Source organism: Pituophis catenifer, unplaced genomic scaffold, assembly GCF_029215685.1.
Source record: "Pituophis catenifer annectens isolate HBS135680 unplaced genomic scaffold, rPitCat1.0.hap2 SCAF_1, whole genome shotgun sequence".
NCBI lineage: Eukaryota > Metazoa > Chordata > Lepidosauria > Squamata > Colubridae > Pituophis > Pituophis catenifer.
Window position 1 is genome coordinate 156,541,177 of NW_027256881.1, and position 17,936 is coordinate 156,559,112.

The following is a 17,936-nucleotide window of genomic DNA, read 5'->3' on the forward strand; positions in this document are numbered from 1 at the left end:
AGACTAAACCGTGGCGGGCTCATTCCTCGCTCAGGGGAAGAAAAGAGCCTCGGATGAGCCAGGAAGGGCAGCGCGGCTGGGGCCGGCCTTGGAGAGCTTCCCATCTCTGACCGCCGCACCTTCGCCTCCTCCGTGGCTACGGCGGATCTCCACCGAAGAGTGGTGGGTGGTGGGGCGGGGAGAGAAAAGAAAAGGGTGCGGAGCCGCAGCCAGAGATTGTCAGCGGCACGGGAGAGCTGCACGGCTCCTCCTCCTCCTTCCCAGTCACGGCTGCGACGAGAGGCGGCGCTTGCTTGCGGCCGGTGAAGTCGCTGCGCTGCCGCCGGCCGAGTGGCTCGGCCCAGAGTCGCCCATGGTCGCGACGTGTCGCTTTGGAGGCGCCGGGAATGCGCTAGGCCGCGTCGCTGCCTCGGTCTTTTTTCGCCGCTCCGACCGCCACAGCTGTAAACCCCGCGCTCTGCTGCGGGGCGGAAACCCCGCCGGTCCCCCGGGGAATTCCAGGCCGAGAAGGGCGAAAAGCGCCGGCGGCTGCCACTTCTCCGTGCTGATCCCCCAGCCCCTAATACCGGGGAGAGGCGAAGAAGGAGAGTAGCAAAACCTCGCTAAGGTAGGCCGGGTTCGGACGCCCCCCTTACAGGCAGAGGATGGCAAATTGCAGGCGTCCCCCCGCCCCTCGCCGGTTTTCCCGCATTTCCTCGGTGCAGTTTGCAGAGGAGAAGGCGGCTTTCCTTCCCAGGTATCAGGCTGAGTCTACTGGAGCCCTCCCGTCATTGGGAGAAACAGATTTAATAACCCTCCCTCACCTCTCCTTGAGTTTTTTCAGTTAAGTGTCTTCTCAAGTCCCAACGGTGATGGGGTGGGGGGGAAGCATTAGGTATCTTTTTCCGTCTCCATCTCTTTATCCCACGATGGTTAGGAGCCCCACTTGCCCCAGTTTATCTCCCTTCCCCTCTCAATTGAAGGCTATGCCCTGCCAATTTCAGGAAAATGGTTTTACTGGAGCAAAATTTTTGTGTGTGCTTCTGTTCTTAATCTCGAGGAAACAATTGCTAATCCCACGTAAGGGTCTTCTGACTAAAAAGATAGAAGTTACTTTGAGGCCAGAGAAAGTCAAATCTGTGCTGTATCTTCTTTGCCCCATCAGAGTCACCCCTTTGCCCAACTAATTTTTTTTTAAAGGAAAAGTAACACATTTTCACTTGAGTATTGTAGAGAATGGTTTCTTTTTAGAATATAACAAAGTTCGCTTAGTGAACACACTTATAAAAATGGTTTCACTCCACATTACCCCTTTAGCCCACCCAGGACTACCTATTCAGAATCCCTGTTTAATTCAAGATACTTATCTCAGGATTACTTAATCTTCATGTTCTAAAATGTTTTCCTTTTGGGTGTAAACCTGGCAGTATATTTAAAGGAGATGTATGTTTATAAAATTAATTAACACAATTTAGGGCGCGTAAGCATTTGCCGTACCTATAGTCCACTTACTGGTAGTTGGATGTATGGATTGCTATTCTACATTGGCAAGAATGTAAAAGGGTGTCCTTTACTGTACAGAGAGTGGTTGGAAGAAAAAATGCAAAATAGAAAGACCAATAATTATATTAGTTTAAATGGGGTGGGAATTAATTAGAGTTATATTACATACACGACTAATTCATAAAATAATACTGATAGATACATTGACTTTCCTAATTCCGATTAACTTTTTAAAATGCTTTTAGTGTTGCTTCTGAATCAGTGGCAAAATTAAGTCATACTTACATGCAGAATTTTTCTTAGTTGTCAAATAGCATCACAGGTCTTTTCTAATGGATTTATTTTCTGATATATGTCAAAGTCATGGGATTGGAACGGTAATATTTGTAGATTGGCTTGAAAAGGAACCTGACATTCTTTAGTAATATCCTAGATGTAAACGTACACTATGTTCCTGCATTGTGCTTTAAATGCAAGTTATGTGACAGGTGCCCATGTTTCATTTATTGATTGGTTGGTTGGTTCGATTTATATGCCGCCCTTCTCCAGAGACTCAGGGCAGCTTACAATGCGTTAAGCAATAGCCTTCATACTTTTGTATATACCTGCTTAGTAGGGCTTTCGGCTTCCCCCAAGCAGTGTTCTTTTTTATACAAAATCAGCTTATTGCCCCCACAAACCGGGTCCTCATCCCTCTTATGAGAAGTACTGTAAAAACTGCCATGGAGAAATCATTTAAATTAAAATGATTTATTTTCAGGATTTTTCAGTATTAAATACTTTGGGTTCCTTGTTTGAAAAACAGTCAAATGTTGCAAGGGAAATGTTTAAGACAGGTTTTCAACATATGATTTATTTTGCTCCTTTGCTTTTTGTTTTACTCTTTATGTATGGTTAATATATTATTTGTTCCTGCTAGTTTTTTGTAAAATGCTGTCTTTTCAATGGCAGTATCAAACTTATTACTTCTGATACTTTAAAAAAATAATTAAATGCTTGCATCCATTATGATATGTATCATGTATGTATGGTTTTACAATAAAACTATTAATTATATTTTAGGAATCAGTGAAATTCCTATAGGTACAATGGAGCTGCATATATTACACAGACCTTGAAGTAATCATCCTGCCTTATCAAAAGGGAGAAGTTTAGTTTAACAAGTTACAAGAAACTATATTATATGCAGTCTTTAACTTATACTTTTGCTTTTAAATTAATATTTTAATTAATTTAAGTTAATTGATACTTTTTTATATCTATGCTTCTTTTTTTTCTTTTTTCTTTTTTTACTTTTTTTTTTAATTGCAAAAGTTTTACAATTACATTTTCACCCCTTTTCCCCCCCCCACCAGCCCCCCCAAACTTCCCAACCTCCCTAACCCTCCCTAACCCTCCCCTCCCCCCAGACTTCCCTATAATATACTCATAACTGGTAAAGAAAGATAAAAAAACACACACAAAAAAACCCCTTAATATGACACTTATGTAAAAACTTGAACCCCTCCCTCCCCTGTATAGTTTTTCTTTTTACCTCATTACATTAAAATATTTCTAATACATTATTTTCAAATAAAAGCTATTTGATACTTTCTAGTTTGATATTTGTTCTGAACATATTCTATCCACCTTTTCCATTCCCATTCATAAGTCTCTTGTGAACAATCTTTTAAGTATGCTGAAATCTTCGCCATCTCTGCAAAACTGGCCATCTTCAAAGTCCATTCCTCAATAGTGGGCAAAGCTTCATTTTTCCAATATTTACCTATCAACAATCTTGCTGCTGTTATCATATACAATATCAATTTTGTTTCACCCGATGTAAAACCCTTAACTATACCCAATAAAAACAATTGTGGAGAGAATTGAATTTTTTTCTTCAAAACATTCTGCATGACCCACCAAATTTTTATCCAAAAAGCCTTAACTTTCCTATCTATGCTTCTTTTGTTTAGAACTTGAAAAATGGTCATGAATGTTATAATCTCATGATTTTTTAACAAATGAAACTGGAAGAGATATGAGGTCTGCCTTACTGGAATCTTCTTGGAATACTATTGTTAAGGTATGCAAATTAAGTGGTTGTTATACTTTTTCATTTGTCAAGTACTTGCAGATTGCGGTCAGTATTTTCTCACAGCCAGTAGTTATTAATAACATGCTGGTGCTAAAAGTGTGTATATTTAAAATAAAACGTACAAACACAACTATAAATAACTTCCTGACATAATCTTTATTTTTGACTTTGAGAGTAATTTCCTGCGTCATCATAAATGAGCATCTCTTGAAGTAAACAGCCATAAATGACACAAATTTCAAAGTATTCCATACAGTTAGATATAAATTTTTAGAATTTACCTTTTTAGTAACTTATTATTTTTAATAAATTAAAATATACGTACATGAGAAACACAGTGACTTAAGCCTAATTGTTATGATAAATTCTCAGAAACCAAGCTTTGTTTTACAAAATAAATTCAGACCCTAATAGATATATAGTTAAAATGAATTACACTTATTGATTTTTTTTTTTTTAAATGCAACCATATACCTTAAAATTAGTCCCAGGGGTTGAAAATGAAATGAAAACAGTTAAATTATTTCTTTATCGCATAGAACCATAGGGAAAGTACGTAACATTTAAAATTAATTTAAATTTAAAGCATTGTAAATTACATAATAACAAATACGTAAATATAATCTAAAACAGGGGTTCCCAACCTCTGGGCCACGACCCACTACCAGGCCGTCAGCTATTTGCAACCAGGTGGTGTGAGCAATGGGCTGGGCCACTCATGCGCAGGCAGCTTCACTCATACAAGCGGTGGGCTGGGACACATGCGTGTGCAGCTCAACTTGCACAAAAAAACTGTTGGGTCCAGCAATTAATGTTAATTAATTAATGAAGCTGCAGAAATGACAAGTCTTTATTCAACAGACTTATGTTTAGACTACTAGAAGAAAGTGCAGAGCTCTCTATATAGCAAACTTAATGTTGTCCTATATTAACTTGTAAAAGAGGCATACATGCAGTGGACATCTTCAAGGAGTTAGTAGTCAAGAATATATAGATAAAGAGAGACAGAAATGAGAGATACAGATTTATTAGCATCTGACTGGCTATCCAACAGTCAAAATAAAATTGTAATACATCTGGGAAATGATCAAGTAAAACTCTTTAGAAAGAATTAAACAAATACACACTGTCAGCACTTTTCATTGCACATTATAGTTTTTGCATGATCAGAAGAACACTAAAAATGCACTGCAGCAAAAACATTAGATCTTTCCAAAGTGAAAAAGAGGTTTGTAACAGGAAAGGGGGGATTAGTTGCCATTGTCATTTACATACTAGGTTGGGAGGTGCATCATATAGGTACAGGACCAAAAAATGGGAGGAAATAGCCAAATATCAGAACTGAATAATTTAGAATTGATAAAATCCTGTTGCCTCAATACAGATAGTCCTCGACTTATGACCACAATTGAGCCCAGAATTTATGTTGCTAAGTGAGAAATTTGTTAAGTGAGTTTTGCCCCATTTTACAACTTTTCTTGCCACATTTATTAAGTGAATCATTGCAGTTGTTAAAATAGTAACCCGGTTGTTATGTGAATCTGGCTTCCTCCTTGACTTTGTTTGCCAGAAGTTTTCAAAAAATGATCACATGATTCTGGGACACTGCAACCATCATAAATGAACCACTTGTCAAGCATCTGAATGTAAATCACATGCCCATGGGGATGTTGCAATGATCAGAAGTGTGAAAAATGGTTATATATCACTTTTTTCAGTGCCGTTGTAACTTCAAGTGGTCATTAAATGAACTCTTGTAAGTGGAGGACTACCTGTATATGTGAACTAAATGAATTGGAGGGAAGTTAGTTAAGGTAGGATGACCAACGTTTTCAGTCTAGGAAGCAAACTCTTCCTCCATTTCATCTGCAGAGTGTTAAGAGACAGAGGGATCCAAATTCATATGATTCCTAAAGAAAGATGTTTTGATTAATGGTACAGAAAGTTATCTCGTAAATATGGGCCAGTTGCCAAGCACTCAAATTGCAATCATGTGGCCATGGGTGTGTTGCGATAATTGTAATTTTGAGGATGGGTCATAATCACTTTTTCTGAGACCACTGTAACTTTGAACCATCGTTAAATGAACAATCGTAAGTCAAAGGCTACCTGTTTACCCTATGTAATAGGTTGGGTTAAGAGATGATTACTGGCTCAAAGTAACCCATCCTCAAAAGTGCACAAAATACTGAAATATTTTCAGATATTGTTAAATTTCTAATAATTGGTTTATTATTAAACATAGAGCCTATCTTTATATTATAATAATATTCAAGGTCAGTATATTAAAATACAAACTGAAATTATGACTGAACATAAAAAATAAAATAAATAGGAAGCAAGTATCCTCCATTTAAAATCTCTTCATGAATACTTTAAAAGCCAAATTCCTGTTTGAATTGTTTTTTTCTTTTGCTTGCTAGTAGATAGACAGTACAGATCCCCCAAAAAGGGATAAGAAAGAAGTGTATCTATTAAGGATTTTAAACATTCCACAGGGTCATAGGAAAATAAAGAGTTTTTCAGTAGCCTATGTCAATGTATCAGATTTTATAAATCAGAAATAGCACTTTGAATTGCCTGAAAAAGGACCAAATGCCAGTGAAATTGTTGTAACCAAAGACCAATAGTTTGCTACCTGCCCTGTAATCTGCCCTTTGGCTGATCGATGATAGCTTTGCTTTCTCTAGATCAGCATAGCTCTTGTTTGCTTTGATCTAACCCAGTGGTTCTCAACCTTCCTAATGCCGCGACCCTTTAATACAGTTCCTCATGTTGTGGTGACCCCCAACCAGGGGTGGGTTCTAATTTTTTTTACTACCGGTTCTGTGGGCGTGGCTTACTTTGTGGGCGTGGCTTGGAGGTCATGTGACTGGGTGGGCGTGGCTAGCTGGTCATGTGACCGGGTGGCCATGGCTATGTGTATAGGGACTACTCAGAGGGCTGAAAAAAGTCATTTCTGATAGGTCCTCGCACTTTTGACTGGTCCTCACACTTATGACCATCCTCACATTTATGACCGTACAGCATTCTTAACAACCATGTCACTCATTTCACAACTGCTTCTTTTCACCATGGTGATAAGATAGGGCAAAAAATGTAAAATGTGAGGGCATATGGACTACTCAGAGGGCTGAAAAAGTTATTTTTGACTGGTCCTCGCACTTTTAACCAGTCCTCGAACTTACGACTGTCCTCACATTTTACGTTTTTGCCCTATCTTGTCACCTTGGTGAAGAGAAGCAGTTGTGAAATGAGTGACACGGTTGTTAAGAATGCTACAATAGGCATAAATGATGACCAGTCATAAGTGCGAAGACCGGTCAAAAGTGCGAGGACCAGTCAAAAATAACTTTTTCAGCCCTCTGAGTAATCCATGTGCACAAAAGGACTACCCAGAGGGCTGAAAAAAGTGATTTCTGACAGGTCCTCGCACTTTTGACCGGTCTTCGCACTTATGACTGGTCATCATTTATGCCCATTGTAACATTCTTAACAACCGTGTCACTCATTTCACAACTGCTTCTCTTCACCATGGTGACAAGATAGGGCAAAAACGTAAAATGTGAGGACAGTTGTAAGTTCGAGGACTGGTCAAAAGTGCGAGGACCAGTCAAAAATAACTTTTTCAGCCCTCTGAGTAGTCCATATGCATAAAAGGATACAGCAATAGAGAGGGATGAAGGAAGGGAAGGGAAATTAAGAGTAGGAGTGAGGGTAAGAGAGGGAGGAAGAGAGGAGGAGAAGGAGAAAGGAAGAGGAAGTAGGGAGGAGAAGAAGAGGGGGAGGAAGAGAAAGTAAGAAGGAAAGAAAAGAGAGAGGTGGTAGATTTGAGGAGAAAGATTGCTGTACAATAAAAAAGATGAAAGGGAAGAAAGCCAACCCCAAACAAATATAAAGATATTAAGATAAAGAATGAATTGTTAAACTTTAAAGAATAAAAATGAACAAATATGAATAAATAACAATAATTAGAAACACACATACAAACATACAATGTATTTTCTTTGAACAGAGTATTTGGCCGGTTCACAAATTTAAACAGTGTTTAATCATTTCAATTAAATTTACAATTTCTATATTTCCTTTTTGCCATATTTATTCCTCATCTATTTTTGTAAAAAACCAATATTACCCTTCACCCCCATCTCTAATCTTAATCAAATTCAATTTTTCCCTTCTATTCTATATTATACCCCTTCCCATTGTCATCTATTTTTATATCCATCCTCACATTGGTTAATTATGTAATATTACAGTTGTTTAATATAAATTCAACATTTTAATATAAATCAATTAGTTATATAACTACCTTTTTTGTATATTAATCAATATGAACATGAATATTCCAATTATTTCCATGCAATCCAATTTCTTACAAATCAATTAATTATATTTACCAATAATAATAAACCAAATAATTTCCCCCATATATTCCTCCAAACCACAACTTAACTATTTCTGCTTTCAACACAATATACAATTAATAGTATCTCAATTATTACAATTCCCTAGTTAAATAGAGCGTTTTTTCTTTTGTGTTTTAAAATCTTGAACTCTCCTCTTTTGCCCTAAATTTCCCATTGTTTGCAGTTTTGCACCTACCTTTTTTGGTGAAGAAAAAGAAAAAGAAATCTCTCTCTAGCTCATTTTGCCACGTTGCAGCAACAGCAAAGCCAACAGCCTGCTTTACTTTCATTTTCGTTTTTCAGCATAGCTAGGGGGAAAAAAATCTGCTCCAGGACTCTTTGCAAGGAAGAAGCAGAGCCCTGAGCAAAACAGCTGAGAGCAAATCAGCTGAGAGTCGGGAGCCGATCTAATCAAGGGCTAATTAGCCTATGCTGAAGCTCCGCGGGCCAATAAAATTACAAAAAAACACCTATTTATTGGCAATAAATAGTGGTGCGGAGGGGCGGGGCAAGCCAGCAATTTAACAAATGGTTTGGCTCCTGGAACCGGCAGAATCCCACCACTGGCTATAGGGGGGCCCTTTGAAGCCCCGCGGCAAGAATTTAAACAGTTTTTTTTCCTCTAGCCATCAGCTGGGACTCAGGAGGCAGCAATAGATTGGGAGTGGGCGGGGTAAGCGAACGGCCGGCGATCCAACAGAGCAGAGAGTGAGGGTGAGTGAAGGCGTGGGGGGGGCGAGAGAGGGCTTTGGCGACCCCTGTGAAATGGCCGTTCGACCCCCAAAGGGGTTGCGACCCCCAGGTTGAGAACCGCTGATCTAACCCATTATCAGCATATGATAATTGAAGTTAGAACTTTATTTAGTTTAGACTGCAAGGAACAGTAAAATTAGTTATCATTAACAATTGATTTTGAGAAATCCAGATGGAAAATGCTTGCCTTATATATGGCCTAGGCTTCGCTGTGAGTTGTTTGGGACATAATTAAAAGTTTGGGTTGTGAGCTGTTTAGCTTTTGATCAAAGTTATTTAAAAGTCTGTTTATTCCTACTAAATCTGCCTGGCCCTTAAAGAAAGCTATGGTTATTAAACTAATTCAGTATTTACCTGCAAGCAGTATGCATGCATGTATTTCTGAAATGCTTATCAATATATGCTACTCAATTCCAGAAAGGCCCTGAACTGATTGCAAAAAATAAACTTAAAATAATTAAGTAGAGGAAAAAAATAAAAGTAAACATTCAATACAAATTTACTTCCTAGTCCACACTGAAGAAAATTGTCCTAGCAGCAGACCCTAGATAGGTTTTGAGAGCTTTCCTCTGTGCCAGCAAGAGTGATGCTAACTTGAAATGAACACTTCCAAAGAAGCAGAAGAGCAGCAAAAAGGAACAGCGTATGTTTATATTGTAAAATTATTCTGTCCCTTAAAGTGCATATGATTCTGAAGCTAGTTCTTTTCTGGTAAAGAGTAAAGAAATGCAGGTAGTTCTCGACTTAACCATTTGTTTAATGACCATTCAAAGTTACAGTGGCACTGAAATACGTGACTTATGACCGTTTTTCATGCTTACAACTGTTGCAGCATCCTCATAGTCATGTGATCAAAATTCAGACATTTATCAAATGGCATGTGTTTATGACAGTTGCAGTGTCCTGAGGTCATGTGACCATCTTCTGACAAGCAGAGTCAATAGAGAAGCCAGATTCACTTAAGCAACCAGATCAGTATAGATTAACTCCCAGGTTAACTTCAGACCAATAATCGAGTAAACAATACCCCAATCAAGAAACTGCCAAAGAGCCATCAGTAAACAGCCCAACCAAAGAATCTCTGAGACCACGCCCACCCACAAAGACAAGCAAATCACCAGAATATAAACTGACAGCAAACAGCATTCCTTACTGGCACTAATGATATTACCTACTTAGGGTAATGAAATGCTTAAAACTGTGGCAAGAAAGGTTGTAAAATGGGCAAAACTCACTTAATTGTATTGCTTAGCTACAGAAATATTGCATTCAGTTATGGTCGTAAATCAAGGATTACCAGTGCAAGGGGTTTTTTCCTATTAATTTAACATGACAGATTTGGGATTTTTCTGGCTTTCAGGCCCAGTTTTTAGAAAATGTGGATATTGCATCTCTTGATGTAATTTTATTTTTTAAAACTGGTGCTTTTGAAAGAATAGCGGGATAGATTTTATTTTTTAACATTTAATATCTGTCCAGAAATAATATTGTGGTCCAAAGAACTGAGATATTGCAAATGATTATGGTAGATTGTATAAGTAGCAGATTGTATATCAGAATGCTTCTCATTACTTAATGACATCTGAAAAACATAACATACACTGATATTATTATCCTGTTACATATTTCCTAAATAACTGATACATTTATACATAATCAATTTTTGCATTTTTTGGGGGGGTGATTGTTTTTCTAATATGTGAACCAGTCATTATCTTGACAGATGCAGTGCCTTATTGAAGTTAATTATCCATAAGATTCTAAATTATGGCTGCACACAAATAGCTGTTAGCAATGAATAATTTAGTATAGCTTCATATCGCAGTTCATTTCGGAGGACCTTTTCTCTTGAAGACAGTAAGATGATCTCCAAAGATTTATATTTATTCTTCCATTTTGTATCTCCCTTGTTGTTGGACCTTTGATGAGAAAAAAAAATGAGGAAAGAGAATGAAAAAGTTGCAGTAAAAGTATTTTATTTTACCAAAATTCCTTCTGAGACTGTTTTCTACCTGTTTTTTCCCCTGTATTTTGATTTGCATCAAACAGAGCCATATCTGCTTGCATTATTGGTTGGCTGGCAGAACTAGAGGCTGACTAAAGGCAGTCTTCATCAGAATATCTGTTCAAGGGCAATGTCCAAAGAAAGTTCACAGTTCAGAGCATGTAGACTATGTGACAGACAGGATAGTTTTGAGATTGGTCTGGCCACAATCAGAAATTACCCAAGCTCAGGTTCAGATAATTAGAGAGGCTCTTGAAAAACTCCTATTTAGGAGGAAGATATTAGTCATGAGTATAACTTTACATGTGAGGAAGCCTTTGATTCTTTATACTACTACTTCTGCTGCTAATGGTTGATTCAGCCTGCACTTTGATTGTGAGCCTTATGGTCATCTTCAGATTTCTTAAAAGGAGCTTCTCAGAGAAGTTCCACATTTCCTAAAGAGGAATAGTTACAAGTGGGAGCTCTTCCGGTCAGATCTGTTCTTCCTCAAACTGAAGGGAAAGAAAGGTAACTAAAATGCAAGAGAACGAAATATAACTTGTGATAAGCAAGGATATGGAATGATGGACCGAATTACATTAGCAAAACAAAAAGATACAAGAGATGAAGTTCATTAAAAAAATAGGACTGAGGCTAGGAATAGAGTTTGAAGATAACTTTCAAATAACTTGGAGAAAAAGATATTATTGGGAATTAGGAAATGTGTATTACCATGCTCTATAAAATTAATCCATCCAAACTATTCATTGTCATTCCTTTTCTCTATTTCCTACAGTCACTTATAGAGCACTGCAGAGTACAGGTAGTCCTCAACTTATGACCATAATTGAGCCCAAAATTTCTGTTGCTAAGTGAGAGATTTGTTAAGTGAGTTTTGCCCCATTTTACAACCTTTCTTGCCACAGGTATTAAGTGAATCGTCGTTCAATTAGTAACACGGTTGTTAAATGAACCTGGCTTTCCTATTGACTTGGCTTCTCAGAAGATTGCAAAAGGGGATCACATGACCCCAGGAAACTGCAGTTGTCATAAATTCATTCCAGTTGCCAAATATCCAAATTTTGATCACATGACCATGGGGATATTGCGATGGTCATAAGTGTGGAAGACAGTCCTAAGTCACTTTTTTCAGTCTTTAAATAAATGGTTGTAAGTCAAGGACTACCTGCATATATTCGTTAGCACTTTGGTTGAAGTAATCATTTGTTAATTAAGATTTGGTTTAATTTTGTGTGAGGTATCAATAAAATAATCTTAACATTTCATGTAGTCATTGGTAACACAGAATTATTTTTAGTTACTCTTGCTGTAAATGTTTTCCCCTTATAACTGCTATATATTTCATTATTCTCCTATGGTGTTTGGACATGTCTAAATAAATATGCATATATTTTAATCCAGTATTTATCCAGTAGTGATTTTATGCAATGGCCTCAAGCCACCGGTCTTCACCAGTGCCTCAGTCAAAGAACAATGATGCTTTCTTTAAAAACGAAATGGATTCTTCCAAATGTTTTCGACCAGTATGCACGCTACCAGATGTGTGCCCCAAGGAACCCACAGGTAGAAACCTAAGTTTTGATGTTTAAACTGGGTTGTTTTGTTTGTTCGTTCCTTTGTTTGTCTTTCAAAGGGATAGTTGGATTATTTTTTCATTTATCAAATCAAGTGGTAGTATTAAGGACTAGCATATTACAGACAGACAGACAGACAGACAGACAGACAGATAGATAGATAGATAGATAGATAGGATAGATCAGCGGTTCTCAACATGGGGGTCGCGACCCCTTTGGGGGTTGAACAGCCATTTCACAGGGGTCGCCAAAGCTCTCTCTCGCCCCCCCCCACGCCTTCACTCACCCTCACTCTCTGCTCTGTTGGCTCGCCGGCTGTTCGCTTACCCCGCCCACTCCCAATCTATTGCTGCATCCAGAGTCCCAGCTGATGGCTAGAGGAAAAAAATCTGTTTAAATTCTTGCCGCCGGGCTTTGTTAAATTGCTGGCTCGCCCTGCCCCTCCACACCACTATTTATTGCCAATAAATAGTGGTGGGCGAGGGGCGGGCGAGCCAGCAATTTAACAAATGGTTCGGTGTTTTTTTGTAATTTTATTGGCCCACGGAGCTTCAGCATAGGCAAATTAGCCCTTGATTAGATCGGCTCCCGACTCTCAGCTGATTTGCTCTCAGCTGTTTTGCTCAGGGCTCTGCTGCTTGTTTGCAAAGAGTGCTGGAGCAATTTTTTTTCCCCCTAGCTATGCTGAAAAAGGAAACTGAAAGTAAAGCAGGCTGTTGGCTTTGCTGTTGCTGCAAGGTTGGAAAATTAGGCAGGCAAATTTCTTTTCTTTTTCCTCACCAAAAAAGGTAGGTGCAAACAATGGGAAATTTAGGGCAAAAGAGGAGAGTTCAAGATTTTAAAACACGAAAGAAAAAAAGCTCTATTTAACTAGGGAATTGTAATAATTGAGATACTATTAATTGTATATTGTGTTGAAAGCAGAAATGGTTAAGTTGTGGTTTGGAGGAATATATGGGGGAAATTATTTGGTTTATTATTATTGGTAAATATAATTAATTGATTTGTAAGAAATTGGATTGCATGGAAATAATTGGAATATTCATGTTCATATTGATTAATATACAAAAAAGGTAGTTATATAACTAATTGATTTATATTAAAATGTTGAATTTATATTAAACAACTGTAATATTACATAATTAACCAATGTGAGGATGGATATAAAAATAGATGACAATGGGAAGGGGTATAATATAGAATAGAAGGGAAAAATTGAATTTGATTAAGATTAGAGATGGGGGTGAAGGGTAATATTGGTTTTTTACAAAAATAGATGAGGAATAAATATGGCAAAAAGGAAATATAGAAATTGTAAATTTAATTGAAATGATTAAACACTGTTTAAATTTGTGAACCGGCCAAATACTCTGTTCAAAGAAAATACATTGTATGTTTGTATGTGTGTTTCTAATTATTGTTATTTATTCATATTTGTTCTCTTTTATTCTTTAAAGTTTAACAATTCATTCTTTATCTTAATATCTTTATATTTGTTTGGGGTTGGCTTTCTTCCCTTTCACCTTTTTTATTGTACAGCAATCTTTCTCCTCAAACCTACCACCTCTCTCTTTTCTTTCCTTCTTACTTTCTCTTCCTCCCTCTCTTCTTCTCCTCCCTACTTCCTCTTCCTTTCTCATTCTCCTCCTCTCTTCCTCCCTCTCTTACCCTCACTCCTACTCTTAATTTCCCTTCCCTTCCTTCATCCCTCTCTATTGCTGTATCCTTTTATGCATATGGACTACTCAGAGGGCTGAAAAAGTTATTTCTTACTGGTCCTCGCACTTTTGACCAGTCCTCAAACTTACGACTGTCCTCACATTTTACATTTTTGCCCTATCTTTTCACTATGGTGAAGAGAAGCAGCTGTGAAATGAGTGACACGGTTGTTAAGAATGCTACAATGGGCATAAATGATGACCAGTCATAAGTGCGAAGACCGGTCAAAAGTGCGAGGACCTGTCAGAAATCACTTTTTTCAGCCCTCTGGGTAGTCCTTTTGTGCATATGGACTACTTAGAAGGCTGAAAAAGTGATTTTTTGACTTTTTTGACTTTTGACCATTTATTCATATTTGTTCTCTTTTATTCTTTAAAGTTTAACAATTCATTCTTTATCTTAATATCTTTATATTTGTTTGGGGTTGGCTTTCTTCCCTTTCACCTTTTTTATTGTACAGCAATCTTTCTCCTCAAACCTACCACCTCTCTCTTTTCTTTCCTTCTTACTTTCTCTTCCTCCCTCTCTTCTTCTCCTCCCTACTTCCTCTTCCTTTCTCATTCTCCTCCTCTCTTCCTCCCTCTCTTACCCTCACTCCTACTCTTAATTTCCCTTCCCTTCCTTCATCCCTCTCTATTGCTGTATCCTTTTATGCATATGGACTACTCAGAGGGCTGAAAAAGTTATTTCTTACTGGTCCTCGCACTTTTGACCAGTCCTCGAACTTACGACTGTCCTCACATTTTACATTTTTGCCCTATCTTGTCACCATGGTGAAAAGAAGCAGCTGTGAAATGAGTGACATGGTTGTTAAGAATGCTGCACGGGCATAAATGTGAGGATGGTCATAAGTGTGAGGACCAGTCAAAAGTGCGAGGACCTTCAGAAATGACTTTTTTCAGCCCTCTGAGTAGTCCCTATACACATAGCCATGGCCACCCGGACACATGACCAGCTAGCCACGCCTACACAGTCACATGACCTCCAAACCACGCCCACAAAATAAGCCACGCCCACAGAACCAGTAGTAAAAAAATTTAGAACCCACCCCTGGTTGGGGGTCACCACAACATGAGGAACTGTATTAAAGGGTCGCGGCATTAAGGAAGGTTGAGAACCACTGGGATAAATAGATAGGATAGATAGGAAAAATATATTCTTAAGAATTGGAGAACAGTCAAGTTATCCAGATAATTGTCAGTGATAAAATTAAAAATCAAACAAAGATGTGTTGAAAAGTAAGTTTTCAGAGCAATGCTACTAAAATGTTATGAATTAACATTCAAGAATAGATTTTGCCTGACAATAGCTCTGAGTGGAATGGAGTTTACAGAGTCTTAATACAAGTTATTCATTATCAAAGGCTTTTGATAATATCAATTTTGGAGAATTTACAAATAACCTGAAAAGAAATATTAGAATGCATAATAGTCCAAATTGAATGCTTGGTATCCAGTTCTGCATTCAGCCAAAAGGGATCCTTGTTTAGAAACTGAGACAGGATATCTGGCATAACAAGAGAGATTACAAAAATACAGAATACACTAACTTGAAGGTTAAAACTCAAATCCAGATTGGACAACTGAGTCAGTGTATTTGTATTCAATATCTGGTGAGTGATGAGAATAATTTTTCTTCTTTGTATAAAATAAATTATAGCTTTAGAAATATTTGATATAGATTAAATGACAGAAGTTTCCAAGTTACCCAAGAACTGGAAGAATGCAAATAATAGTGAAATATTGAAAATGTATGGCTTGCTTAGTATTTCACAATAATTTACTCAAAGAATTATATATAAATATAACTGCTTTATTGACATAATGGTATATCACTTGTATATAATACTAAGAATATTCTAGATTCAGCCAGTTTGAAATGAATGAAAATTGGAAGACAAGTAGCTCACAAGTAATTTAAATATGAATTAAACAATCTGAGAATGTGTACAACCCTACCAGTCATTTTTATTGGCAAGAAATGGAGAGTAGACAAATCGCTGTCCTATCTACATATAATTTGGCCTGATTGAGGGGTAATTAACAACAGTTTTTACCATTTGCTAATCCTTAACTATTGAAATTAAAATGGAGGCAGTTTTCAAATGTATATGACAATATATAGTTCATTTTCAAAATACTCTGTTATTTCATGAGTAAATTAATAAAGAGTATTTGAAAGAATAAATTAATAAAAACCTGACCTTTCTAAATCTTGCTTATTTATTTCTTACTTTTTGGCTTTAGTCCCAAATTCTTAGAAACATTAATGTTATTAGAAAAATAAGTTTCCAAAGTATTGGCAGAAATACAACTTGCAATTGAGCCAGTAAATCAGGACTTAGAAATTAATGAACATAATGTTTTTCTGCTCTTATTTAAACAAGGTTTTGGCAGGAATAGGTCCAACTTAATTCTGTGCTATCTGGGTAATGGATGGGGCACAAATATTTCTTTCTTCCTTGCCAATGAACTCTACTATCATTTGGTATGGGAAATCAGCAAACTATAATGGCTTTGCTGTTGTAAAATATTATAATGGGTGCAGTTTTCTATTCTTAGGATTCACAAAGTATGTTTTTAATGATATCTCAGGTTACCTTCTGGATACAAATTTATTTGCTGCATCATGGAGAGTATTGAAGTGTTCACAATTTTCTATTCTTCTATGAATACTAATAGCATTCATAAAACCAAGAAGAATCTGCTTACTCTTCTTGTTTCAAGAATGTAGTGAACTAAATTCAAATACCTATAAATCCAGCTAATACATTATCTTGCTCTACAATAATTATTTAAATATTGGTTTGTATGGTTTAACTATACAATCAGCCTTTTGATTAATTATAAATTTATGCAAAATATTGTTTTGCTAGATCGTATTCCATGACTAGGTGGTTTTTTGTTTTTGTTTTTGTCTTGCAGGTGATCCTAGTAGCTTATGTGACAGCCCATCATTAGTTGTTGATCAACATCGATGGACTATTTATCATTCCAAAGTAAATCTCCCAGCAGCACTAAACGATCCTCGATTAACAAAAAGGGAATCTGATTTCTTTACAAAGACATGGGGACAGGATTTTGTGGATATTGAAATCGTGCCTTCACTCTACCTCCCACAAATCAACAAGGAACATTTTGTAACATACCAACAAGAAGTTGTTCAGGTAAAAATAAATTGTATGTATGTATACTAAACTCATCTATATTTGCTATTTAAATTTAATCATTACTAAACTTCAAATGGACTTCCTTGTATCTTTAAATTATTTAGTCCAAATAGTGTAGAATCATGAAGGAACCAACTTGCAAAGATGAATCCTTCTAATGATAATAAATTTAAAATATTATAATATTATATATATAAAGTATCAATAACTGCTGACACAGTCTAGGAATGTGTGCAACTGGCACACATTGTAGCTGTGCAACATCTGGGGTAGTGCAACCCCATCCAGAGCAGGAGATGGGACTTCCCCCAAACCACTTTTTTTTACTTTTACTTTATTTTATTTTGGATTTATATACCACCCTATTCCCGAAGGACTCAGGGCTGTGAACAGCCAGGATAAAACACACATAATACAAAATTTAAAAAAGCAACATAAAAACACATTAGATAATTTGGCCCAAACAGATTAAAACACCCATATTGTTTTAAAACAAATTTAAAATTAACAATTAAAAGGAAGTTAGGCCAGGCCAGCCTGTTGAAATAAAAGGTCTTGAGGGCACAGTGGAAAGTGCGTAAATCCGGGATCCTCCGTATCTCCGGGGGGAGCTCGTTCCAAATGGCAGGTGCCCCCACAGAGAAGGCTCTCCCCCTGAGGGCCGTCAGTCGACACTGTTTGACCGACGGCACCCTGAGGAGCCCCTCTCTATGGGAGCATACTGGCCGGTGAGAGGCTACTGGTG

The 17,936-nt window shown here is 37.2% G+C and overlaps 1 protein-coding gene across 1 annotated transcript in view; it reads left to right on the forward strand.

The window, feature by feature from the left end:
- The first annotated feature begins 441 nt into the window (after positions 1-441).
- VPS54 (VPS54 subunit of GARP complex) overlaps positions 442-17,936 on the forward strand; it is a 64,576-nt gene continuing 47,081 nt past the window's right edge. The window contains exons 1-4 of the mRNA XM_070956544.1: positions 442-607; positions 3,438-3,547; positions 12,131-12,292; positions 16,947-17,188. Coding sequence (XP_070812645.1) covers positions 12,157-12,292; positions 16,947-17,188 — 378 coding nt within the window. The 5' untranslated portion in view covers positions 442-607; positions 3,438-3,547; positions 12,131-12,156. The remainder of the gene's footprint in view (positions 608-3,437; positions 3,548-12,130; positions 12,293-16,946; positions 17,189-17,936) is intronic.